Here is a 27,405-nt window from a genome sequence, read left to right as displayed (position 1 = left end):
AACTTGATATGGACACAGCAGTGTCCCTCATCTCAGATGAACTGTACAAAGCCAAGCTAGCCCGTATCCGACTGCGCCACACTAGTATTGTCCTTAAGATATACAAGTGTAGGTGAAGTGATTTCTCCGGAGGGGGTCAATAAAGTACAAATCAATTTAAACAAACAAGTAGCATGACTCCCCCTGTATGTAGTGAAAGGGAATGCACCCCCGCTTTTTGGCCGTGAATGGCTTCAGAGAATAAGACTCAACTGGTGTGAAATTAAAACAGTGAAGTCAGTGCACCATACTAATGTAAAGACTCCTGAGACTCTACTTAAGAGACATGGCTCCTGTCCTGCTCCAGCTAACGTTAGCCAGCTTTGCTCCTTTTTAGGCCTAATTAATTACTACACTAGATTTGCTCCAAATCCTCCACCTGTTGCATAGTCTGTTGCATAAAGGAGAAAAATGGAATTGGTCTCTGGAGTGTGAGAAGGTTCTCCGTCAGGCTAAGGACAAGTTATGAAGTCAAAGTGTACTCATTATGATCCATGACTTCCAGTCAGGTTAGCATGTGATGCCTCACCCTATGGGGTCGGTGTAGTCTGTGGTGTCAGATTGAGTTTTGAGTTCGACCTGAGTTTTGACAATTTGGGGTGGAAACCAAGGGAGGCACTGATCCTCTTATGATTGGTCACTTTCAACGCAATCACACCCACACGACCTCCTTGAACCTTGATTGACAGCTTCCGTTAACTGAACGACAGGCAGACAAGTGTTTGGCCAGAGGCTTGTTATTTTACATTTACATTCATTCATTTAGCAGACACTTTCATCCAAAGCAATGTACAAAAGCGCATATAGTGGGCAAACAAGGGCAAGATATGTACAGGTCATACAATACAGATAGTGCTCAAGCTGAGCGCAAAGACAGTGTAGCGAGACAGAACTAATCTGATCTGAGGTTACATATATCAAATACAGTCACTGGGACAATAAAGTGTTGCTGTACTACCTAGGCAAAAACGTGCTACAAATACAATGTAAGATATAGTGCTACAAGTACGAGCCAAGAATCTTAGATATACAAGATCAAATAAGGGTAGGGTGTCAGTCCAGGTAGAGTTTGAAGAGGTGTGTCTTAAGCCCACGTCTGAAATTTCAAACAACTTTCAAACATTTCAAACAACTGAGTCCTGACAACAAGTTAGGAGTTGAAAATACAGTGGATGGAACAATGGCGGCAACACCTGAAGATTTACATGTAAGTGATACTGACAGATAGCTTTGTCTAACAACTCAGCACTGTCTGCCTGTCGTTCAGTTAACGGAAGCTGTCAATCAAGGTTCAAAGAGGTCGTGTGAGTGTGATTGCGTTGAAAGTGACCAATCATAAGAGGGCCAGTGCCTCCCTTGGTTTCTGCCCCCAAATTGGCAAAACTCAGGTCAATTCGCACGAGAAAAAAAACTCAGCTTCACGAGCAGAGTTAACCCACATGAGCGTGTGTGCCCTCCAGCGCTCACCAAGCAGAAATTGTCTTGCGCGTGGTGGCTGCTTTGTGCGTGAGCGTGTTTTCTGCGTTCACGACTTTTGACATAAATCTGACGCCATAGGCTGTGTCCCAATTCAGGGGCTGCATCCTCCGAAGGCTGCATTTGAAGACCGATTGCGTCACAGTCGGCGCGACAAGGCTGTCCCATTTCGAAGGCTCCTTCAAATGCGGCCGAGAAATGCGCCCTTCCTTTCCCGGGCAACGAAGGATGCAATGAGTGCATCCTTCGCTGGCCAACCTATCCCAGGATTCACTGCGTGCCGGTGATGAATCACTTTTCAAAAAGAAAATGGCGGACACAACAAACACTATGAACAACACAGTGACCGAGGAGTACACTTTTAAATGTAAGTATTGGGTTTCAACTTAATCGAATAGCTAACGATACAAATGTTAAAAAACCAAGGGGCCTTAAAACCTCAAATTTTCATTAAAATAGTTATGTGTTAAGTTATGTGACAGTTGGCGGTGAAGCATCTCCATTTCCTCTAATAAATGATAAAAAAAAAAACAAAAAAATTAAAATTAGATTTAATTAAAAGTGTCCCGATTTTTAACTGCAGCTGTCAAGGTTGCTAGGTGACAGGAGCGGCGCTTGGTGAAGCAACGGTAAGGGCTGAAACAGCTGGTGACACAAATAGGAAATCCTCACGTAGACCAGACCGCCTCATTTCGGTTTGGCCTTCGCAGACCATGTCCTTCGAAGGACGTGGCCCCTGAATTGGGACACAGCTATAGTCATCATGTTGCCAGATGGACAAGAGAAACCCACAGCCTTAGCCTCAAGGACACTGAGTAAGGCAGAGCAAAATTACGCCCAAACAGAGCATGAAGCATTAGGGATTATATTTGGAGTCTCAAAATTCCATGATTCAAGATTCGAGAACTTTATTGTCATTGTTCAAGCACAACGAAATTGCAAGTCTGTCAGCCTCCAACGGCGCATTTATATTTAAGTCCTCACATATATTTACAAAAAAACAAGCAATTTAAAATTTTTCTTCTGTTTTATTTAACAACAACAACAACAACAACTACAAAAAACAAAGAGCAAAGGAAAGCAACGAAGAAAAAAAAAGGAAAAGGAAAAACAAAAAACAAACAAACAAAAAAAACAAAACCCATAATAACATTTAATAAATACATAAATAAAATGAATACATCATCATACAAGCAATTTAAAATATGATCAATAAAAAAAAAAGAATGCTTACCTCTACGGACGTCATTTCACCTTACTCACAGACCATCGTCCGCTGACAACCATTCTGAGCCCCAGTAAAGCCACTCCATCCATGGCGGCAGCTAGACCTCTTCCAGCTAAACAGGAAAATGCCCAGTCACCCACAAGGAAATCCCTCTCGGGTTTGTAAAGTCCCAGAACAACTGACTCTTTAATTACAAGGAATCCAGTAGACTCTTAAAATAGAATTGCTACTAGAGAGTTGGGTCTGAAGAAAAGGGATAGAATAATCCCTTGACCCACTCAAGGTTTTCAGGCAGTCTACCCCAGCCTTAGTTTTTTTTTTAAAAAAAGGGAAAAAAAGGTTGATAAAAGTTGGGGGGGGGGTACACTTAATATTGAGATTGAGAACCTTATCGGCAACTAAAATATTGTAATTGTTTGACTGCTAGTTGCTACCTTGTAGAGGCATACATATTGCAGTTCGGTCTGGTGAGATGACTAGTTGTTGAATAAGTGGGAAGGAGTTGTAATGTATTCGTGCTCTTATGGCTACTGTTACGGCCAGACTCCTGCCAAAGGTGACTACAGGCAGTCACAGGGCAGTTGGCAGGATAAATACTCCGTACATAAAAGAACAACAACCCGGCTACTCACTCTTCCGTGTTTGGTCCAGCTGGGCAGACAACGCAGCGGCGAGTGCTTCTGGCTGAACAGTATTTATACAGGTCAGAGAAAAGATAGTTGGAGAGATAGCAGTGCACAGGAGTTTCAGAAAGAGTGGTTTGAGAGAGGGAAGAAGGTAATGTGGAGTAGAGAAAAGAGGAGTTCTGGAGATCGGTGCGCAACAGAATGAAATAAAACGGTGGGGACCGGCCAGTCTGCAATAGGCCGTCGCACCGGCTCCACCGTCCTACCCAAAACAACAAAACAAAACTAGAAAATAAACTCGACAATGCACCACCGTCTCACGAACTTTACACATAAAGTTGCACTTAAACACTAAGTGAGAAAACAACTAAATTCGCACAATATACTACGCTGGCACTCACTCAAATTCCCTGACGACTGTGCTCAGTGGCGGAACAACTTTACAAAGGGCCCTGGGGCAGAAATTGGTCAAGGGCCCCCCGGCCCCAACCCCGCCTATGCCAGTGACAAGAGTGGAGTGCAAAACCATAGGCCAATATTAAACAGTTAATCATCTATTCTCATTATAGTTTAGGCTATAATTCCTAATGCCAACCCTCCCCATTAATCCGGGCTTGGGACCGGCACCTAGTTGAGCTGGCTTGCTCCCTAAGAGGCTGGGTTAGGCTAAACTATATACATTACAAATAAATTCAATACGTAAAGCCACATAAACACTATACTGAACCACATGTGGACTAGTCTAACAAGACTTTTTTTCAAATATAATTTCGAAGCACTCAGAAACTTTGAACTATGCACAACTTGTATGAACAAACTTTTTTTTTTTTTTTTTTTTAAATCCTATATAGCCTATAGGCTAGCATCTGGGCTTGTCTGCATGTCTGTATAGTTTGTGTTCAATATCTTTTGGGTGGTTTGAGTCTGAGAAAAAATCAGCGTGCCAATTTATGGCCTACTATTTTATTGAAAAGGCATTCGACGAGCCTTGTGTTCTGCAAAGTCATTGACGATGCCTGTGATGTCAAGCTATCTAGCGCGCTCACTCTCTATTGACCACATGGCCAATCCACAAAGCCTCTCTTGACCCATTGTGCTCCTGAGATACGTTTTTATCAGTTTCAATTTGGAGAAAGAGCGCTCTGCTGACGCGACTGAGACAGGAAGTGTGAGAAATAGCAGGAAAGCAGTGCACACCTCACTAAATGTTGAGGTTACTGCGGGATGATCAACTATCAGGAGTTTGGCCAGATTTATTATGGATGGATGTCTAGCTATCTGCTCCTTAAAACATGTCCTAAAAGACACAAGTTGACCAGGAAAACTGGAGTCAATATCCCGACTATAGTGACTACTGAGACGATGCGCCGCCTCATATAGTTCCTCATCCTTGGCATGCTGGAGTGTATTGGGGTGAATAGCCTCGAAGAGGTGAGCAGTTCTGTTTAAACTAACAAACCTATGGGTGAGCTGCTGAATGATAACATCAAGACACGCATAAAATACATTCACCCTGAAGTAATCCTCTGCGTTGGAGAGCCGACTGTCTTCACTAAGGTCATAAAAGTGTCGCTTCACCTTTTTTGACCTGGTGACTTCAAATTGTGTTTGACTGCCCCATTTCATAGCCAGTGCCAGTGTGGAAGACTTCGCCTCTTCAAACTTTTCCCTGTATTGTGTCAGAGTTCCTATGGCATTCTGCAGTAATGCAGAAGCTTTGAGGAGGTCTATGCTTTTTTCCTGCAATAATTTGGAGACCGCATTTGTGCATTCCAAAATTTTTGTTTGGAGGCTGATTAAAAAGATAAATTGAAATTTGGTGATGTTTTTTTTTAGTGCACCTGCCTCATCCCGATCGGTCTTCTTACTGCTGGTCAGTGAGATCTTATCCAGAGCTTTAATGACATTGCCATATCTGTACTTTAAAGCAACAAGCGCATCGTAGCGGGAGGACCAACGGGTTGGGCAGAGGCGTTTTAAAGTGATGTCTCTGCTCTCTTGGCTCATTATATCGCCAAGCAATGACCATCTCTTTACATTATGCGCGAAAAAGTTGTAAAGGCTCTCGACCACATCGTAAAATTGCCTCACCTCTGGGACGTTTTTAACTGAATCATTTAAAACCAAATTAAGACTGTGCGCCGCACAGTGTACATACAAAGCCAGTGGCTCCCGTTCCGAGATCCTTGCCTGAACGCCAGAATAAATGCCACTCATATTTGCTGCGCCATCATAACCCTGTCCACGGCATCTGGAAATTTGTAACCCATGTCCTTCTATCGAACGCACAATTTTGCTCTCCAGCTCAGATGCAGACAAATTCACCGTAAGCTCAAACCCAAGAAAAGCTTCCATGATTCTAATATTTGTAGGGACATCCATTTCATCTCGGTCAATGATAACATATCTGTAGACCTGGCTCAGATGATCACGCTTGGCTACATCTTGAGTGGTGTCCATAATGACAGAGTAGAACGGGGATGCGTTTATCTCATTTATTATGTTGCTCTTAACTCTCTGTGATAATATGTAAATGATCTCATCTTGAATTGCATGACTCAGATATTTTATGGATCCTTCTGGTCGACTGATCAATTCTTTCAAGACAGGGTCGTAGCGGGCCAAAAGCTCAATTATGGACAGAAAATTCCCTGCATTTCCCTGTCCAATGGTTTCTCGATGCCCCCTAAATGCCATGTTGCAGGCCGCTAATGTAAGGGTGACATTCACAATGCGCTCTAACACTTGCCTCCAAAAGTTAGCCGCATTACGAACGTCTCTCTCCATATCAGCATCTATTGTGCCATGAACTTTCCACTGTTCATATACAACACATGCACTGAGATGAATCTGCGTAGATTCATGGACCGCGATTTTGGAAGAGATGTGTTTCCAATCTCGAACTCCATTTACCCAGGCATTGTTATATGAGGGACTTTGCCGATTTGCGAAGAGCCAGCATGGCTCGCAATATGCGCAGTCAAGTTTAGGGGAGTAGCACAACCAGCTACGTGGCAATTTCATACCAGCTTTAGTGGTGGACATGAAATAATGGGCTGAAAAGCTTCGATTTCCCGTAACTGGAAAAGGACCCTTAAACTTACATGGACCAGTTTGAAGGATGTACCTTTTAACATTTGCATCTGTTATGTTTTCAGGGAAATTTGCACGGTCTGTTGGGAAGTCATTCGGAATTGTTTTTGCTAGTTCCCTACGTTCTTTCTCACCCTCCTGTACATTATTTTCACTGACCTGAGTGTTAACCTCTACTCTACAGGGCAAAGCATGGTCATTGTGCGTTTCAGCAGGAGTAGGCACATTTATGTTTTCAGGGAAATTAACATGGTCTGGGAGATCACCCTGAACTATGCTTGCTATATCCCTTTCCTCACCCCCCCCTACATGGCTTTCGCTAGCCTGAGTATTCTCTCCTCTGCTATTGCAAGGCAAAGCATCATCGAAAGTTTCAATGGGAGTAGGCACGATGAAAAAAGAGTCCAACTTTGGGAGTTTGGACTTTTCCTCCTCTTTAACTTTCTTTTCCTTTCTTTTTTGAGCACCACTTTTGCTTTTAAACATTGTTCAGCTTCACACGATCACTGCTCTCTGTTCGGTCTCTGTCTGTTTGAACTAAATGGTTAGCCTACGTCAGATGATCTTCGAAGATCAGAGATATACCCATCATGCACTGCAGTTGTCGGCAAATGAGAGAAACGTGAGTTTATTTGATTAAATCAAAACAATATAGATTATAAAATAATGTTTTTGAATCGAAATAAGTAATGGAATATATTTAGGATTGGGTTAGACAAATATATTTTATATTTTCAAAATTTTGAGCCCCACCCTGATGAAGTAGTATACCTGGCAAGAGCTATATAAATATAGCAACTGCCCCACCTATAGCTCCGCCCCTGACTGTGCTTGCCGCCCTAGACGTTTAAATTACCTGAGGTGCACACCTTCATGCATCCGTGACCCTGACGTCACGTGACCCATAACCCCTACTTCCGTGCACCCTTTACCTGATGTCATGTGGCATGCCTGTAACACTATAGTGTAGGAGGATCTAGAGGGCACTAATCAGAATCTTGGCTCTTAACTGAATTATAGTGATAAGCCAATTATAATTACCTTATAATACCTTACCTATATAACACCTTGTCTGGCCAACCATTGAAACCTGGTCATGCAGTACTTCTAATATTGTTGACTCCTTATGGTTTTTTTGCTTGTGTTGTATCCTACCTCAATAGTAAGTCACTTTGGATAAAAGCAAACAAATGTAATGTAAAAATGTAATGAATCAGTACAAAGAATATACATGATTCTCATTCGGTGCCAGTTCTTTCGGTTCTTTAGCCTACTGTTTAGATCTGCTGCAGTTCATGTTCACCGAGTCACTACTGATTCGTTCTGTTCTTCCAGTTCGTCCAGTGGATCTTCAGTTCAGTTACATCTTGTTCACTGAATCTCGTCCTGTGTTTCCTTCTCCGACCACAGGGTGACTCCATCCGTAATGATATTGTACATCTTAAGATATAGCCTCCAAGGTTGCTCTATTATTGAAAAATCTAACACTTGAGATTGCAGTATGCAATAAAAACGCAGCTCCCCTGTCATTTTAAGATAAACAGCAATACAAGCTAGTAGCTAAATTTACGTTATTTTAGGATTAATCATTCGTACCCAATAACAATAAGTTGTGCACTGCTCCGGGTAGCCACGTTGCGCCACGTCTCCGCGCTTGCGCTGTATAGCATGCCTGTGCTGTTCCGGGGTCAGTCCAGGAGGCTGTACAATCACTTAAGCCAAGTAGCAAACACTCCTACGCAGCTAGAGCATTCATTATACTTTGGTGCTGAAAGAAAGAATATATATATTTTTTTATTTTAAGAATACTGTTAATCTATAATATTACAAAGAAAGAAAGCCAAACAAAAGATGAATTTTTTCAGGGGAGTGATAGGTCAGCCTGCGGGACCGCAGCCGTCTGGTGCCGAGACGGTAGGTTTTTATCATATTAGTAGTGATCATTAGTAGTTCTGGCAGAACTAACACCACAAACATCCTTACATCCTTTAGCTGAAGCTGCCGTGTAGTAAAGCATGAGACGGCATACGTGATGATAACTGCCACTCAACAGATCCGCAAAGGTTTTCAATGTCAATCCGAACGTTCGAGGTAGTATGCTGTCTGGCTGTACTTGCTAATTTATTGTAATTTAATTGAAGTAGCTAATTAGCTACACATCTAGGTAGCTGACTTGCTTTAAAAGACTAGTTAGCAGCGACACTGATGGATGACGCTGAACAGCGGTTCTCAGGGAGATGGATTGTCAGATGAAGAAACTGGTAACGTTAGTTAGCTATATGGCTAGCATGCTGCCATAATATTTCATGTTCGAGTTCATCCAGCTGTCTCCTTTTGATATGTATGTGGCTGTTTCAGCAGCCAGATAGGTATTTTGGCAATTTGATTCGCAGGTTTATTTACATTTTTAGTCCATACCGCCAAGGATGTATGTCTGTCTAATAGATGCAAATTAATAATGAGCAAGATGTCACAGCCCGAAGGGACGTATCTGGCTAATGTGGGAGTAAACATATACAATTTATGAGAACAGGGGAGCTGAGCGTCCTAAAATCAACTCATCGGAGCAGATAATGAAACCGTTAATGATCAAGCTGGATATTATTGACAGGTCTAGCTATTAGGTCTTATGAAAGTGGACGACTGTTTGTTGTGTAACGTTAATCTCCTATGCAATTTCTGGTTGTTTATGTAAAATCATTGAATGATGAGTTAGGTATTTAAAAAGGGCTGTATTTCTTTTGCCTTCTTCGACGTCTGTAGTTAACACGTCTGTAATGTAGGTCGTTGATATTTCTCTGCTTGGTCAGCCCTGACTGCACACTTACTGACGGTGACAGACTCGCCACGATCACATACAGTTTACAGTTAACAGTCATGAGTTTGGACACACTTACTCATAGAAGGGGTTTTCTTTATTTTTGGCCTTTTCCACATTTTAGAATAATAGCAAAGGCATCAAAACTATGAAATCTTATATTATAGATTCTAAAAAATAGCCAAATATATATTTTAATTATTTTTAAAAGAAATTCATATTTCACTGTTTATGTTTATCTAAGAAACACACTTCAAGCATTTAAGCATAAGTCTTTAGATCAGAATGTCTTTGAATGCATGTTTCCCATTATCTTAATCAGGTGTGTCCAAACGTTTGACTGGAATACATGTGTGATATGCAGGCATGGTGTGAAATGGTTGATTCATGCAAATCAGACCCATTTTGATGTTTTAGTTACATTTGGAACATACATACTGTCTGCTGTACCGAAGAGGGAGATGTGCTGTTGACTTGGTGGGGCCAGGTTTTTAAGTTTAGGTTTGAGACAGCTTTTGGAGGCATTTTGTAAGAATATAAATATATTTATATAAACCAACCAGATGGGAGTTGGCATTTAGAGTTATTTCTGAGCTCAGTTACTCTATATACTCTATACTCAATAGTAATATAGTGCGAGAGCGATTTCTTCCGATCCTAGTTCGAGTACGCCCTCATGTTGGCAGCTACGTTTACATGCACACATTTTTTTTTCATTCGGAATGAAATCATTCCGACTGATGATTCCGAACGTACTGTTTGGATGAAAGCGATCGGACAGTTTGTGCGATTTTACATGTCACAAGCGTACAATCGGAATAGATAGGCCTACTCTAGCTAGCCAACTAACGTTAGTTCTAGAGTGGACTGGTGTACACTATACCTACGACTTTGGGTTGCTTATAGGATATTGAATAGAAACAGCAACCTCCGACTTTAACCTGAAAAGTAGCCGGCAAATTGGACACAAAAATCTAGCCTACAACTGTAATCCAAATGTACGAGTACTGCGTGTGAGGTGGGAGGAGACTGTCTTGTGAGGCAGGCAGGTTGCGTGCTTTTTTTCTTCTTTTTTCCGTGAGGGGCATATGGGAGATACACCCCGGAGTTGCCTATCAGTGTATAGACTTTCCAACTGAATAAATATTAAATGAAAAAAGCAATGTAATCTCTTCAGTAATGTAAATATTTTTGAAAAGTAACTGTAATTTGATTAACATCAAATTACAATGGTAGTTAACGGAATACAGTTACTCATATTTTGTATTTTAAATGCGTAACGCCGTTACATGTATTCCGTTATTGCCCAACCCTGGCCGTCAGTGACTCTTCTATCACAGTCATGCTGCAGGTGCTGTCAGTAGGTGACTGGCTTTCCTTAACTGATAACACTATTGTTAGCACATCCCAAAAGAGCATGAATTTCATCAGGATACCAGGGAATTTAAAATGGTCTTGAAAGTCTTTCTGAGTGAAGTTGATTTACACTACATTACCAACCAAAGCCAGTGATACATTCTTAGGTCTGATCTGAGAGGCAAACCGGCATCTTAAACAGACTGACATTCATACTCAAAATAAAGTGGCAGTGGTGATGGTGTATGCTGAGGTGTTGGTGAGTCAGAATAACTTAAGTAGGTGTGAGATGAGATGAGATATGCTCTTCGGTTTACAGTTGTTTTACCATTAGTTTTTTTTTTGGCAGATTCAGTACATTTGTCTATTCACTTTTATGGTAGATGTCTTAGCAAATAGCCCCACATTAAAAGTACCCTGCAGTTGCAGATCAAAGAGAACATTATACTTCTGCGGATGATAAGATTTTGACCTTGTTCATAATCCTGCTTTTTTATTTGAACAGAAGATTTACCAGAAGAAAAGCATTCAGCTTAATTGCATGTTAACCAATAAAGGGCATAACCTTCAATGTAGATTCAGACAACTGTGTGGGCTACAACATCAAAAAATAAAAAATACTGAATTAAAGCTGCAGCCTGCCATATATTCGCAGACAAAGTAAGACTACTAATGTTGATAGCCTGTTAAAATGGCCCACAGAAATGCACCGGGTAAAAGGTAATACAGATGCTGAGATTGTAGTAATACATTTGTATTTACATTTACATTTATTCATTTGGCACATTTATCCAAAGTGACTTACAAGTGATGCAGAGTACAATACAAGCAAAAGCCATACACAGAGTCACAATATTACAAGTGCTGCATGACCAAGTTTCAGAAGTTAGCCAGACAAGGTACAAGCAAGCTGGTAGAGACACAACCGCATTAAACTAAATTTTTTAAAGGAAAACAGAGTTTAGGACGTAAGAAACTGCTGTACGGGGTAGAGATTCAGGTGAGTGCGGAAGAGCTGTGTCTTCAGATGTTTCTTAAAAATAGTGAGGGATTTGGCACAACAGGTGAAGTGTGGGAGGTCATTCCACCATTGGGGGAGAATGTACTGGATAGTGATTTTGTACTGCCATGTGATCGGACCAGCAGATTCTGTTCGGTACCAGAGCATAGTGGTCGGGAGGGAACATACACTTGTGGTAGAGCGTTCAAGTAGGTAGGTGCAACTTTGTTGCCTGTTCTGAACAAAAGCAACAAAGCCTTGTACTTGATGCGGGCATCTACAGGGAGCCAGTGGAGCGAGACAAAAAGAGGTGTAATGTGGGCCCTCTTCGGCTGGTTGAAAATTGGACGCACAGCCACATTTCCTATCAATTGCAGAGGCTTAATGGTGCATGCAGATAGGCCAGCCAAGAGAACATTGCAGTACCCCAGTCTTGAGATGACAAGAGCCTGGACAAGGAGCAGTGCAGCATACTCAGATAGGTAGGGCCACATTTTCCAGACGTTGTACAGTGCAAATCTGCATGATCTGGCTGTTGTTTGTCACCAAAAACTACCCTCAGGTTCCTTGCAGACTTGAATGGAGTTAGTGTCATAGAACCAAGCTGTATGGTGATGTTGTGCTGAATGAACGGGCTGGCAGGGATGACAAGGAGCTCCGTCTTAGACGGGTTGATTTGAAGGTGGCGTTCCTTCATCCAAGCTGAGATGTTCGAGAGGCAAGCAGAGATTCATGCTGAGACCATGGGGTCATCAGGATGGAATGGGAAGTAGAGCTGGGTGTCATCGGTATAGCAATGGTAGGATAAGCCGTGTGCTTGAATGATGTGGCCCAGTGAGGTTGTGTACTGTGAGAACAGGAGGGCGCCAAGCACTAATCCCTGAAGTACCCCAGTGGTTAGCCAGTGTGACTTAAGCCCCTTTCAGACATGCACTGAAAGCCGGAACTTATATAGCCATTAGCCGGAGGAGCTGTATGTGAGAACGCAAACGTCCTAATCAGTCGGACTGGACATGAGGACTTTGTTCTGCCAGCTCCCTAGTACAAAGTCCGTCTCATGTCGGAGTGAGTCCGACTCTGTGTGAATAGAGCAGGTAATTTGCCAGAGAGTTCACAGTGAGCGAGTGGCCGTGTTGATGACGTTTCTATCATGCGACTGGCGCGAAACCAGAAGAATACAAACATCTGCTTCATACTCTTTTCTGCTTGCCTGTATATTTCTTTCCACTCTTTCGTTGATATTGCGGATATGTCCAAATAGATGTTATTTTGAGTCCAACGATCGTTAAAGAGATAGTTAGCTATAGCTATGCTGCCAAAACTTGTCTCTTACGATGATTAATAACGTTGGTTAGTAGTTTATTATCTGGTTAGTAGCTAGCTAAGCTGTAGCTAATAGTGATAGGTATAGTGAGATAGGTGAACTGGTCACCAAACATTACATAGCGAACAACAAAAACTTACCTTCCTGTTATAATAAATGTGTAATTAGTAGTAGTGTAACGGACCGTAGTTGATCCCCCGACCCCCCCCCCCCCCCCCCCCCCCACCATGGTTCGGCACGCATGTGAACAGCGGATTAATTGCACAGTTTAACCATAATAGCGTGAGATACAGTTTTACTGCCGCTGTTACTTCCTAAATAATTCCCTAAATCTCAATGCAGAGTTGCAGTGAAAAGATACAAGCGCCATTTTAAAAACTAGCAACCTTACATAGCAGAAGCATTGCGAAGACAAAGGCTGCTTCCGAATTGCTCACTTGTTCACTCACTCACAGTCTTACAATAAATTAATAATTCTCTGGATATAGTTTTATGTTTGCAAGTTTATTAGAACATTTGTATGAACACTTTTGTGTCTAACTGTGCCAGCTAAGCAACTAGCTAGTTGCAACTTACAGTAACCTGCTAGCTAGATAATACCGCTTCCTATCTAGCTAACATAAAGAACTAGCACCCAGCTTCATTTGTTCAAATTAGTTGAAACTAACGTTAGCTAGCTAGCTGGCAGTTAAGTCCAACAATCAAGTGTAAAATGTGTATATATGCACTATATAGTGAATAGGGAGTGATTTCGGACACAGCCTAAGAACAACAGAGCAAGTACTCAACAATTAAGTATTGAATATTTTATTTTAAGATTTTATTGGACATCTTGAATGTTGTTTCATTTAAGACCATGGGCAAAAGTTTCTTGCTTTAAGTATTCTTTAAGTAATAAATGGAAAGCAAAGTTATATTTGTCTCCTTTTTTCGCTGATCCGAAAAATGATCCGATCCGTGACTCAGAAACCATGATACGATCCGAACCCAGAGTTTTGTGATCCGCTGCACCCCTAATAATAATAAACTAATAATAAATTATGTGTACCGGTAGCACCATTTGGATGGCTATGTGTGATTTTTTTATAGGCTACCCAAAAGTACAATACCTATGTTCGCCTTCTCCGCTGTGCCACATTATGTGCCCATACCACCGAAAGGTAAGACATTGAAATGAAAAAACCTGAAAATACTTCAACTCTATAATACTTTTTGTGAACTCGTCAATACTTTTCACTGGAAAATACCACGAGAAAATCTGAATGTTTCTAAACTCGCAATGATTTCACGCAACAATGTAACATGCTACAAATGTAATTATTAATGGTCGCATACTGGATATTACACTGAAAAATAGCATGCGCTGCCCCTTGCCTAAACCAGCTGGAATATTTCCAATATGTGAGCACACGTCTGTCACGGACAATCTCCTGTTGTGTGCTACATGTGTGAAAGGACAATTCCGGCCAATTTCCGGACCCGATTCTCCAGACAATTGTCCGGAGTTCATGTGCAAAAACGGCTTTAGATACCCTGCCCATCCAAGATACCATAGAGGATCTGTGAGGTAGGCCACAAACCAGTGGAGTGTGGTGCCAGTGATGCCCAAATCAGTGAGAGAGAACAGAAGGATCTGGTGTTTCACTGTGTCGAAGGCGGCAAACAGGTCTAGTAGAATGAGGGCTGATGACCTGGAGGCAGCTCTTGCCAGCTGCAGGGTGTCATCAATGGAAAAGAGGGCTGTCCCAGTGGAGTAGCCAGTTTTAAAGCCAAACTGGTTGGCATCCAAGAGGTCGTTCTGGGAAAGGAAAGAAGCAACCTGGGTGAAAACAACTTGTTCACGAGTTTTAGGTAGGAAAGGGAGGAGAGAGTGACCTGTGGTTATCTACTACAGTAGACTCTAGTCTACTACTAGACTCTCTCTAATTCTATCTGCCCAGTGCCGGCCAGAAGCAGATGGGCTCCCCCTCTGAACTGGGTTCTGCTCAAGGTTTCTTCCTGTTAATTGGGGAGTTTTTCCTTGCCACTGTTGCCTTAGGCTTGCTCTCAGGGGGTCTCAGGCCTGGGGTCAATGTAAAGCTGCTTTGTGACAACTTGTGTTGTAAAAAGCGCTATACAAATAAAATTGAATTGAATTGAATACTAGTGTAGGGCTGAGTGTCGGCTTTTTTGAGCAGTGGGGTTACTCTAGCCTGCTTAAATGTGATGGGGAAAGTACCAGTTGTAAGTGATGTGTGGATGATGTGGTGAGTGCAGGTAGCAGTGTAGGAGAGATACAATGCAGATGGGAGGGGATGGGGTCTAGGGGGCAGGTGGTGGGTCGGTTGGAGAGTAGAAGCTTGGAGACGTCATCCTTAGAGATAGGGGAGAATGTTGTCTGATGGTCACGGAGAACCTCAGTAAGCCAGGGGCTAGAAGGTGACACACATGCTGGCCTGGAGGAGAGAGGGCAGATGCTGTCGAGGTAGGAGGTTGGGGTGGAGCACAGAGTGTCGGTGGCATCGTCAACATCAAGTGAGGAGAAGTGGTTGGGAGAGAGGAGGGAGGCGGAGATTAGGGAGGAAAAGTGAGCGGATGAGAGGGAATGGAGGTTGTGGTGAAAGGAAAGGAGGAGTACAGGGTGGTGGACATTGAGGGAGACGCACAGTAAACTGAATGAAGAAGTGTAATAGCACTTAGACCCACCAGGGGATCAAATGTGGCAACGTTTGTGTTACAGCCAACAAATTTTACATATGGCCCTATGTGGTCAAGTCATTTCCACAAATGGCTGTAGCCCACCCAGCAGACCTGCTTAGAAACTGCTGGAATGCACTGCAGGAGCCAGATCGTGAGTGTTCTACTCCTTGCATCAGCAGGGCAGTTTGGCTGTTTCTGTGACAGGGTTGCCTTCTGTTCTGTTGCAGATTCAAAAGCTGTGCGACAGGGTGGCCTCCTCCACTCTGCTGGACGACCGCAGGGATGCAGTTCGTGCTCTCAAATCACTGTCCAGGGTATGGCCGCTCTGTCCTTGTGTCCTTGTTTCAGTTTCACTTAAAATCTAGTGACTCGAGTATATGTCAGCATCAGTGGCGCTCATTGACAAGTGTGCCAAGTCTGACCTGAGATGGTAGTTAAACAATACTACAGCACACTTCTTATTTCAAGGTTTATCATAAGTTTCACCTTCCAAAGCTTTCCTAATGAAGTTCGGAAAAAGCAATATCTGGATCTTGCTATTTGGAAACTATGAGCTGAAAGGGTGATGGCAGGCACAATGGGTCATACACAGGGAAGTTTGGAGAAGAAGCTGGTGACACATAGGCAGGACAGAGATATTATCACTAACTGCCTGCTCAGAAGAGCAGTGTCAAGTCAGTCAACCAACTGAGTCAATCAACATGGAGCAACTTTTGGACAAGATTCCCTATATGTGCCTTGCATTATCAGGTGCCACGTCTTTCCTGTTGAGGAGCTGGACAGCCATGGAAATGAAGAAATGGATGCACTCTCTCAAAGATATGGGGAGGACGTAGAAGAACACAAGGCTCAAGCTGATCTCCAGAAGATGAACACTGAGTGGTTAAGGCTGATGACAGCTATCCCAGTGACACTTTGACCAAAGGTCTTCCTCTCCTATTCAACCATCATGGAAAGTTATTCCCTCACATTTTCAAGCCATTGGCATGGCACTTGCCACACAACTGGTCAGGAAAGCAGGCTCAGGTCACAGAAAGTTTTAAAGACTCAAACCAGCTGGAAGACTAAAGGATGAATTCCATTCTCACTGTTACAGAGCCCTGATCAGCTGGGAGACTAAAGGATGAACAGCTTTCTCACTGATGGGAGCACAATGTACAGGCTCTGGAAAAGCATGGAGGTGTTCAGAGAGAAAAATATAGGGCTGCCCCTGACCAAAGATTTTCCTAGTCGACTAGTAGTCGTTAGTTCAAGCCATTAGTCAACTAGTCAACTCAAACTATTTTTTGGGGCCATCAGAAAATGGTTTGAGTTCCAGGGCTTAGGAAGAATGTTATAAGTATGTTATAATGTTAGGCTACTTAGGGGAGAGCAGGGACGAAAGTAACACTTTTCAGATAAACATTTTAAAAGAGAACGTTACTAATTTTCATTGTGATCAACAACTCATGTGTGTTCTATCAATACCAGGTGCTATTTTGCACAAACGTGGAATGACTTTGGTATAATAATATTATAACTACAGCTGTTATTGTAGAGGGGCGAAGAAACAAGTGTTACAATCGTCCCGACAATGACTCCTGACAGTTAAACCTGACTTGCTTCTAAACTGAGAAACTCTGACATGGCAAACTTCAGGACGTGTTAAAGTACTAATTAATCTGTCAAATGATCATGACTATGACACATGAAACAATAGACACAACTTGTCATTCAAAAAAAAAAATTACAGCTTGAGTGAATTCACTTTCCGTGATATCAGACTCGGAAATGATATGATGATATGATATGGTGATGATATGATGATATGATGACATGATATGGGCTTGGAGAAATTCACCGTGTTACTTCCATCCTGAGTTACTTTCGTACCGGCTCTCCCCTACATGTTTCAGATGATAAGTCATGTTTGAGGTCGACGAATGATAGGCGAATCTTTGCGTGTAGAGTTTGCATGTCACCTTCTTGGGGTCGTCCTTTACACGCTCGAAATGATCCCACACTTTGGATGATTTCCTGCCCGACAGAGTCTAATAACTTTTTAATGACAAGGCGGAGCTTCCGAATGGAGTTTGAGGGTTTTTTTTCTGCGACTAACCGACCAATGAAAACTTGGTAGACTAAGACTCTTCTCATCGACTAATGTTTGGTCGACTATTAGGGGGCAGCCCTAGAAAAACATGAATGAACGTCTGCAAAGTGAACAGACTGAATGCACTTTTTGCTAGAATGCATTGGACTGTGGAGAGTCCCTGGTGCTGTCAGGAGAACGAGATACAGTACATGCAAAGAAAGTAAAGGTTGATGGACATAGCCACCCTCAAAGCAGATGATATGGAATGTCACTCTTATGTCTTTACTGGTTATGCTTATTATTTGTGTGATTTCAGATACTTTAATAATAACCCAAAATGAAAGTAAAGCATGATTAAACATGCTGATGTTTTGTTATCATATTTTGTTGATCAATTAGGTGATGCATGAAAATAACGTTAAATGAAGTAAGTTAAAAATGTGACATGAAAATGTGTCAAACACTGACAGTTGAATAAAGTGAGGGAGACGCTGACTGTTAGTGTTTGTGCATTTCTTGTGACGGGGACTGAATGTTGATGTTGCTGCAGGAAAGTCAGAGCATGCCATTAATATCCCACATATCCCACACCTTTCTCCATGCTTCCTAATGTTTGTCCCCCTCAGTAGCTGCCCCTCTGAAAATGTGAAAGGTCACATTGACCTTTTACAGAGTTATCCCGCATCAAACACTGAATGAGTAACAGTTCAAAAATAAAAATGAAAATGATCATAATATTTAATAAACCATCAACATGTACTTAACCATAGTGTCTAATATTAGCTCTGCATTCCTAGCAACACAGTCACAGTGAGGGTAGTTAAAGTCAATGTGCAAAAAATACTATGTGTATTAAATTATTTTGAAGTATCTAATCTTTTAATGAAATTCAGATCAAACTGTTATCTGAATTTTCAGCTAGGCATAATTTTTAAATTCTCATTTGGCACAAAAAATAAGGGACAGGATATTAACCAAATATACCAAAAATATTACATAATTGAATTATCTCATTGGTATAACATAGGCTGTTGTGTATTCCTCTTAATTTTTAGACTGTGTTTGTTTGCATTTATTTGTTTTTGTGTTATTTGTTTTAGAAACAGCTCACTTGTTTGCATGTTACTTATAAAACTTGTACTTTCTTTGTTTAATGGTATGTTTCATGGCTAAAGGGTTGAGCTTGGCCTGTGATGTAATTGCTTCTTTGCCTTCTTTTTTGTGAACAGCTGGTGTGATTCTTTTGCTTCACATCTCATTTACATATTTTACATCAAGCAACAAGCCCACCATAAGACAGTCAAATCACAGTTTTTGTTGTACGCACGACACGTTAACTTGCTACACCTTTTTTGTTTTGCTTCATGGAATTGCTTTTTTATGTTTTAAGTCTCAGATTTGAATTCACATTGTTGATTTTGCAGAAATACCGTTTGGAGGTTGGCACACAAGCTATGGGGCACTTGATTCGTATACTGCAAACTGACAGGTATGATGTTATCTGCTGTTTTTCTCTGCTTTTCATGTGACGATGAATAGGTAGATGACACCTATTTCATCAATACATAACCACATTAAAGACATCAGTCTATATATCATTCATGTGTCTGTATATTTGGCATAGTATGTCATAAAAAACATACATATCGCTAAAGCTTTTTGGCTTGGATCTGCATTTGGCAGGAGGTGTATATCTCACAGCATTTAAATTTAATTTAAATGCTGATTAAAGATGCTGGATGCACACAGCCACTGGTAAACATGTGGCAATGAAAATGGCAAAACATTCTGAAATTGACACTTGAATATCAATAGAATCATCTATGTAATGTGGGCTTTATCTAAATTTTACACTCTGGCTGTTTCTGGCACTTGTGTATGTTTGAATGAGATGACATTGATGCAATCTAAGTAAGCATTATGTATTATATCATGCATATTGTACAGCTCATGTAAACCTACAGCTGGACTCTGGTCTAACCTTTTACCCAACCTTTCAGGTCAGACTCTGAGATTATTGGTTATGCATTGGATACATTGTACAATGTCGTCTGCAATGATGAAGAGGAGGAACAAGGTATCATTTATGAATAATTTCAGTAGTTTATGCACCATTTAGAGTGTAGCTTTCCAAGTCATGAATGCCAAGTGCATGTCTACACTGGTACTAAAGCATGTGACCTTTCCTTACCAGGGCATGTCATTGGCCTTTATTGATACACTTAGCAACATTCAAGTTTCAACATTGAACATTCAATTGCTTGGAAATAATTAATATGAATATTTGTAATTTGTATTATGTTCTCATTAGCAGTAGTTATTACACATTGATTATTAACACCTTGCATGAAAGTATTGAACTTTTTCCACAATACAATTATTGCCTGATTTGGTCTTGAATTTAACTTTCTTCCACCTTCCTCCAAATGTCTGTTTTTGTTTGTTAATATCATTTGCTATTGAAAGATGATTGTTTTGCTGATCTGCACTTTCTTCTGTTCCATGTTTAACTCTACAGATGAATCAGAAGGTAAAATACTACTCACACCTGATGCCTTGTAACCATTAGCTAAAGCTGCCTGCAGAGAATACTTGAAAAGCTCAGTAAAGATGATGTGACAGTGTTTGTTTTCAGCTGACGTTCTAGCACTCATAGGTAGGGGTGTGCAGCAGAGAATTTAAGAATACAGTCAGTGCATCACTCCTTGGTCACTGAGGTTTTCCTTGTAGGCCAACTGTGTGTGCCTATGAAATGCAGTGTCCGTGTATGAAATGCAGTGTGTGAATGTGTGTGTGTGTATATGAAATGCAGTATGGGTGTGTATGAAATGCAATGTCTGTGTGCGTGTGAGAGAGAGAGAGTGACAGTGTGGACGTCTGTCCAAATTTAGCAAAAGGAAATGAAACGGCTGATTTACTACGGATTTGCTACAGTTCATGATTTCTCAAACTTTATCCTGTGTGCATCTCTAAGAGACTTAAGGCCTGTTGCCACATGTGATTGAGTTCATATTTTAATACATGTAGTCTTTTATAGTATTTGTGATTAATCAAACAGTTAATTCATAGAACTGAGAACAATTAAACAATAACCTTAATCAATTGAGACACCTACTAAACTCCTGGTGGTTGGATGTTTAATAAGTATTATCTTTAATAAAGGCAGCACAAGAAAGTGTGTAACTTATGTTTTTATTTTTATTGAGGGACAAAAGGCAAAAACAAACCTCCAACAATACATTTTTCCACAGAGAAGTCACAGCAGATGCCCATAGAATTCAGATCCAGACCAGTTCTCAATTGCTCAGTCACATTAACACTAAGGATTACAAATATGAAACATGGTTCTAATCACTGGAATTACACAAACACACAATCAATTCCTGATTTTATGTAAAGTATAATGGAGTATATGGAGTATATAAAGTGTCTTATTTCTGAATAATTAAAAGGTTATCAATATGCTAGGTTGATGGCTTCATTCTTTGTGGATGATCAATAATGTTACTCACAACTGTTGTTTGGGTGTGGAAGATCCTGTGAGTGGTGTGTGTGTGTGTGTGTGTGTGTGTGTGTGTGTGTGTGTGTGTGTGTGTGTGTGTGTGTGTGTGTGTGTTAAGCAGCTCACCATGGCTAAAGCATGCTCATTAACTCCTGCAGTGTGGTGGTGGCGGCTCTCACCCTGCCCCATCCTCTCCACTGTCCTGGTGCTGTGTTGCCTCTCTTCATACTTGTACTTCTTGCACCTGAGCTGTTGGAGGTGCTATGCATGCAGCCTTTTGCTGGTCCTGTATTGTTTGTCTTGCTGTTGTGTTATAGAGGAGGGCTCGCAGAAGCAGGCAGATGACCTCGGAGCTCAGTTCACAGATATCTTCATCAAAGAGCCAGAAAACGTCACGCTCATACTGACTCTCTTGGAGGTAAGGCGTTGTGTTTGGTGACCAAATGGCATTTTGAGAATTATGTTACTGTGAATATGTTATTTATTACTTAAATCAAGCAAAATGTACCTGTTTTCCCGTGCAGAGCAATCTGACACCCCAAACACCACTGTAACAATAAAGCTCTATTTCAGCTATTGTGGTGGTCATTCCTGTTTGGTGCTGGTTGGTTATCTTGTTGGTGCAGTGTGCTGATGGTGCTGTTTGCTGTGGCAGGAGTTTGACTTTCATGTGCGATGGCCAGGAGTGAAGCTGCTCACCGCGCTGCTGAAGAACCAGAGCTCCCAGGTGCAGGGGATCATCTTGGTCAGCCCAATGGGTAGGCTCGACTGTCCCTCCAACCAATGTGCCTGACAGTATCAAAAAGCCACATGATGGCATCACTCACATGCTTGCCTGTCTGTCCGGGTTCAGCCTTCCCCCAGTACACTGTTTCCCAATCCTGGTCCTGGGGGCCTCCTGTGTATGCTGGTTTTTAGTCCAAATGAACTCAAATAATTAGGTCTGATTAAGCCACATATGTCAATATCAAGGCCTGCGACTTTTAATGAGGCCTGCCAATAAATTCTGACAATCAATTTAATGTGGCCTGTGCTGTGTTTAAATTTACATCCGTAACAATGCAATATCGAAATGCAGGAGGCACTGCCGCGCTCCACTCACGCTTTTATCAGAGAATTGACCTACAATACAAACAACATAAATGCTATCTGCCTTTCCAAAGGTAGCTAGCATAAACAATGGCCAAAAAAAGAAAAGTGGACAATAAATATCGACAATTTCAAGAAAGATGGGAAACAGTATTTATTTTGCGAATTCAAACAAAAGCCAATGTGTCTCGTATGCCAAGAATTATTGGCAGTTTTCAAAGAGTATAACATTGGGACGCATTTTGAAATGAAGCATGAGCATTATGGACATGGAACAGCAGCTGCAAAAAGTCAAAGAATTAAAGCACAAGCTTCAACAACAGCAAAACATGTTTACTCGCATAACAGTCAGAGTGAGGGAGCTGTGACGGCAAGCTTTATGATAGAGGAGGAAATAGCAAGAGCATGAAAACCGTTCACAGAGGGAGAGTTTATTAAAAATTGCATTGAAAAGGTATGTGATGATGTATGCCCCGACAAGAAGCAGGCATTTGCAAATATCAGCCTCTCCCGAGGCTAGTCGGGTGGATGAGCTGGCCTCCAACTTACAGATCCAGCTAAAAACTAAAGCCAATAAATTTGTTGTGTATTCGTTGGCTGCAGATGAGAGTACAGACAGGTTTTGCTTTATTAATCAGTTTTGCTGGTAACAAAGACCTGATTTGTTATTTTGTTACAGACAAAAGTTGGCTACTGTGATGCAAATGTGGTTTGTATAATTGTGCAGTTATTTTATACAAAAACATTGTTCAGCACTTGATAAATACTATTTTGCTTTATTAATCAGTTTTGCTGGTAAGAATTACCCACAAACATGGAAAAACCATAATATTTGAACTGTGAATGCATGCAGTTTTTTTTTTTTTATTTAATACAGTTACTAGCCTACTTATATTTCTTCAGTAAAAAAATAATCTTTGTAATAAATGTCTGGCCCCTGATTTTATTTACAACCCTCAGCACGGACCTCAGTAAGTTTGAATTTGACACCCCTGGATTAAGCTGTTAAATGAGGACTGCTCTTTATTTGGGCATATATATGTTTATTTACATCTTTATGTATACTCTTATAAATTCTTTGTGAGCAAATTATGATGTTACAGATGTGCTTCTATTTTAACAGATCTGGCCCTTGAATAAATTTGTACGGCTGCCACACTTGGGTATAATTAGTTATTCAATTTCATGTTCTAGACCTGACCAAAGAGCTGATTACACTTAATCAATTAAGACAAATACTTGTTTGTATTGCTGATTTGTGTAAGGGACTCAACCAAAAATAATTTACAAAAGTAAATCACATATATATTTCTCTTACAGCCAACCTATTTCCAACAGCCCATATCTGTAACAGAACTGACAGCAGATATTTGAGTGAATTGAAATCATGACCAGTCCCCATTTAATATCTTAATCAAATCTAATAAACTGAGAGTTCAGTTGGAATGAAAACCAGGACACACACGGGGCCCCCAGGACAGGGATTGGGAAACACTGCCTAGCACATACCTAAACAGGAACACATAATTGCGGTTTCTTTCCTATATTTGTTTTCTGAGGGAACCATCACAGGAGTATGTCTGTTCTTTCAGGTGTTTCCAGACTGATGGATCTATTAGCTGACTCCAGAGAAGTCATTCGAAATGATGTGAGTGGTTCCATTTATTTATGATGTTTAATTAACATTGACAGTGAACGCTAGTCAACATTTCCACAGGTGCATCTGATGCCAGATCTGGCAATGATGCTGATTTCCATCTGTTGAGTAAATTTCCACCTGACTGATTGGTTTTCTGAAACTGTGTTTTATAAATACCTTGCTGGCCACTGCAGCATGCATTTCTAAGAGTAAAATAAGTGATGGTTGATACGTCTTGTCCAGTCTTGTAACAGTTTAAAATCTACCATTACACTGTTTATGATCTTGTTTTTTGGTTTTTCTGTAGGGTCTGTTGCTACTTCAACAACTGACTAAAGGAAATGCTGCCATTCAGAAAATTGTCGCGTTTGAAAATGCGTTTGAAAGACTTCTTGATATCATTGCAGAGGAGGGCACAAGTGATGGGGGTAAGTAGGTTGCATTAATGAAATGCAGGATCCTCTGACCACCACATAAGATGTGTTTTTTTCAAGGGTATCCAAAGATTTAAGTATTAACTCCAAAGGACTCATCAACTGATTTGACTTAAGTTAGACTCAAGAATAGAGTGAATGGCAGAAATAAATTTTAAATGTTTTCCAAAAACTCCTATGTGAGTTTTGTGCATGCACTGATGTGTTTTTGGATAACTTTGAAACTAACCTTAATGTTGTCACAGGCATTGTGGTAGAGGACTGTCTGCTTTTGTTGCTGAACCTCCTCAAGAACAACAGCTCCAACCAGAACTTCTTTAAGGAAGGCTCTTATATCCAGCGCATGAAGCCCTGGTTTGAGGTGGGAGATGACAACTCTGGTTGGTCGGCCCAGAAGGTCACCAACCTTCATCTCATGTTGCAGGTGAGTGACAGCCATCCTGAGTGGCAGGGCAATGCAGTAAATCAGAGTGGGACCACCCCAAGGGGGCTTGGCCTGGATGTGTTCTATAACTGGGTGTGTGCATAGGTACCATGGATAGGGCAGCAGTGTGGTATTATGCTTATGTTTGGCTGCAGCTGGTGAGGGTGATGGTTTCTCCTATGAACTCTCCTGGAGCCACCAGCAGCTGCCAGCGAAGCATGCACCAGTGTGGCCTTCTGCAGCAGCTCTGCAGCATCCTCATGGCTACTGGCGTCCCTGCAGACATCCTTACCGAGGCAAGCTCCTCTGTCTCCCCATACATAGGATCCCATAGTATCCTTTTCAGTAAAGGTTTTCTCTTCTTAGTTATTTATTTTCTACTTGAAATTTTAGTCTTGGTTGCTTATCTGTGCTTTTTTTTATTACATTTTTGCGTAATGAGCATTGAAGCGATAGTGCTAAGTATTGCTGTATTTGACATGAGATAAAATGCCTTTTTGTTTTAAATACTGTTTGTGAGGTAACTGGGTAAAAATTGGTAGGTATATGGATGTATTCTGTGGCTTTTTGCAGACTATTAATACTGTATCAGAAGTTATCCGTGGTTGTCAGGCCAACCAGGACTACTTTTCATCAGTAAATGCCCCCTCCAATCCTCCCAGGTGAGAAACAGCAGTGCTCGCTTGTTTTTAGGTCGTGGGACAGTTTTCTCATGTGTTCCAAGGTTTGCGTGGCATTGCCGCTGTGGTAAGCTGCATTGTTTCTGCTCAGGCCAGCGATTGTGGTGCTGCTGATGTCCATGGTGAATGAGAGGCAGCCCTTCGTCCTGCGCTGCGCTGTGCTCTACTGCTTCCAGTGTTTTCTCTACAGAAACCTGAAGGGCCAGGCTGAGATCGTTGCCACACTGCTGCCATCCACTATAGATGGTGAGTGACATCTTCCAGGATGCTGCGTCTAGCCACTTTATGAGTAAGTCATACAAACTCTTGAGAAAGTAGAGAAGGACAATGAGACTGGTTCCTGGTATGACACTTGTAACTTACAATGAGAGACATAACCAGTTTATTCTCAGGGGGATTTCACTGATGTTTTAAAAAGAGATAAAAATACTGAAGCTATATCAAACTCTTTCAAGAAGGCATATTAGGTTTTTGTTGGCTTAGGATAGTGCTAGACTAACCGTAGACTACAGGCAAAATGGCAAGCCTAACTGCAGCGAATGGCTCGTTCTCTGCATTAAATGTCTTGTGTTCTTAGGTAATGAGCTTGGTTAGTATGGATGACCATGCAGGGTTTGCTGTCTTCCAGCGAACTCCATCTCTGCTGGCCAGCTGCTGTGTGGCGGTCTGTTCTCCACAGACTCTCTGTCCAACTGGTGTGCTGCCGTAGCGTTGGCCCATGCCCTGCAAGACAACCTCATCCAGAAGGAGCAGTTACTGCGAGTGCAGCTGGCCACCAGCCTGGGCAACCCCCCTGTCTCCCTGCTGCAGCAGTGCACCAACATCCTGTCGCAGGTACTTCTCCCCCATATGTCCTGCCCTAGGTACAGGACCAGTCCAAGGTTTGGACACACATACTCACAGACAGGTTTTTATTCATTTTTACTATTTCCCACATTTTAGAATAATAGTAAAGGCTATGAAAATATTAAATAACACAAGTGGAATGCAGTGACCAAAAAAGTGTTATCAACAAATCTATCTTACTCAAACTATCTTATATTTTAGATTCTTCAAAGTAGGCAAAAATATTATACAAAATAAATATTTTTGTCAAAGAAACAAATTTCAAGCATTTCTTGAAATGTCTTTGAATGCATGTTTCCCATTATCAGGTATATTCAATTCAATTCAATTCAATTTTATTTGTATACCGCTTTTTACAACACAAGTTGTCACAAAGCAGCTTTACATTGTTCCCAGGCCTGAGACCCCCTGAGAGCAAGCCTAAGGCAACAGTGGCAAGGAAAAACTCCCCAATTAACAGGAAGAAACCTTGAGCAGAACCCAGCTCAGAGGGGGAGCCCATCTGCTTCTGGTCGGCACTGGGCAGATAGAATTAGAGAGAGACTTAAAGTTGTACAATGTACTTTAAGACATTGTATATCCAAACATTTGACTGGTACTGTACTGCCCTCCCCCTACATCCTATCCCAGGTACTGCCCTCTCCTACCTCCTGTCCCAGGTACTGCCCGCCCCCTATATTCTGTCTCAGATACTTCCCTCCCCCTACATTTTTTTCCCAGGTAGTACATTTCAAACGTGTGACGTCATGATTTCAGGGAGATAAGATCGGCAGGCGGGTAAGTAGTGTAGTGTTTCTGGTGCAGTAGCTGCCTGTTTGGCTTCCCCAGGGTGCTCCCTGTTCAAAGGTGTGGCTTCTGTTTGGGCCACTTAATTGCTTATTTCACCTAGTGTTGTGTCACTGTTATGGCCCAGTCTAGGGTCAGACCATAACAGGGATAGAAGGGGAGACCAAAGTCATAATATGGAAAACATAACAAAAATTTATTAACAGAAACATAATAAGAGGCGGTGACCGGGAACACAAACTCAGGAGCTGATAAAGCCAAAATAATAAACAAAACACACTCTAGCTAACAA

At 41.5% G+C, this 27,405-nt stretch overlaps 1 protein-coding gene across 2 annotated transcripts in view; it reads left to right on the top strand.

The window, feature by feature from the left end:
• The first annotated feature begins 8,167 nt into the window (after positions 1-8,167).
• The window catches only part of LOC118769422 (general vesicular transport factor p115-like), a 42,693-nt gene continuing 23,455 nt past the window's right edge, over positions 8,168-27,405 (top strand). Inside the window, exons 1-14 of one of the 2 annotated variants that reach the window (XM_036516495.1) lie at positions 8,168-8,376; positions 15,867-15,953; positions 19,138-19,202; positions 19,714-19,790; positions 20,232-20,243; positions 21,533-21,633; positions 21,871-21,973; positions 23,897-23,952; positions 24,251-24,371; positions 24,623-24,801; positions 24,957-25,097; positions 25,375-25,463; positions 25,573-25,727; positions 26,110-26,315. In XM_036516495.1, the coding sequence (XP_036372388.1) occupies positions 8,314-8,376; positions 15,867-15,953; positions 19,138-19,202; positions 19,714-19,790; positions 20,232-20,243; positions 21,533-21,633; positions 21,871-21,973; positions 23,897-23,952; positions 24,251-24,371; positions 24,623-24,801; positions 24,957-25,097; positions 25,375-25,463; positions 25,573-25,727; positions 26,110-26,315 (1,455 nt within the window). In that variant the 5' untranslated portion in view covers positions 8,168-8,313. The remainder of the gene's footprint in view (positions 8,377-15,866; positions 15,954-19,137; positions 19,203-19,713; positions 19,791-20,231; positions 20,244-21,532; positions 21,634-21,870; positions 21,974-23,896; positions 23,953-24,250; positions 24,372-24,622; positions 24,802-24,956; positions 25,098-25,374; positions 25,464-25,572; positions 25,728-26,109; positions 26,316-27,405) is intronic. The other variant, XM_036516497.1, reaches the window with a different exon arrangement.

This window comes from Megalops cyprinoides, chromosome 22 (genome assembly GCF_013368585.1).
Source record: "Megalops cyprinoides isolate fMegCyp1 chromosome 22, fMegCyp1.pri, whole genome shotgun sequence".
Classification (NCBI taxonomy): domain Eukaryota; kingdom Metazoa; phylum Chordata; class Actinopteri; order Elopiformes; family Megalopidae; genus Megalops; species Megalops cyprinoides.
This window is presented reverse-complemented; position numbering and strand designations above follow the sequence as displayed.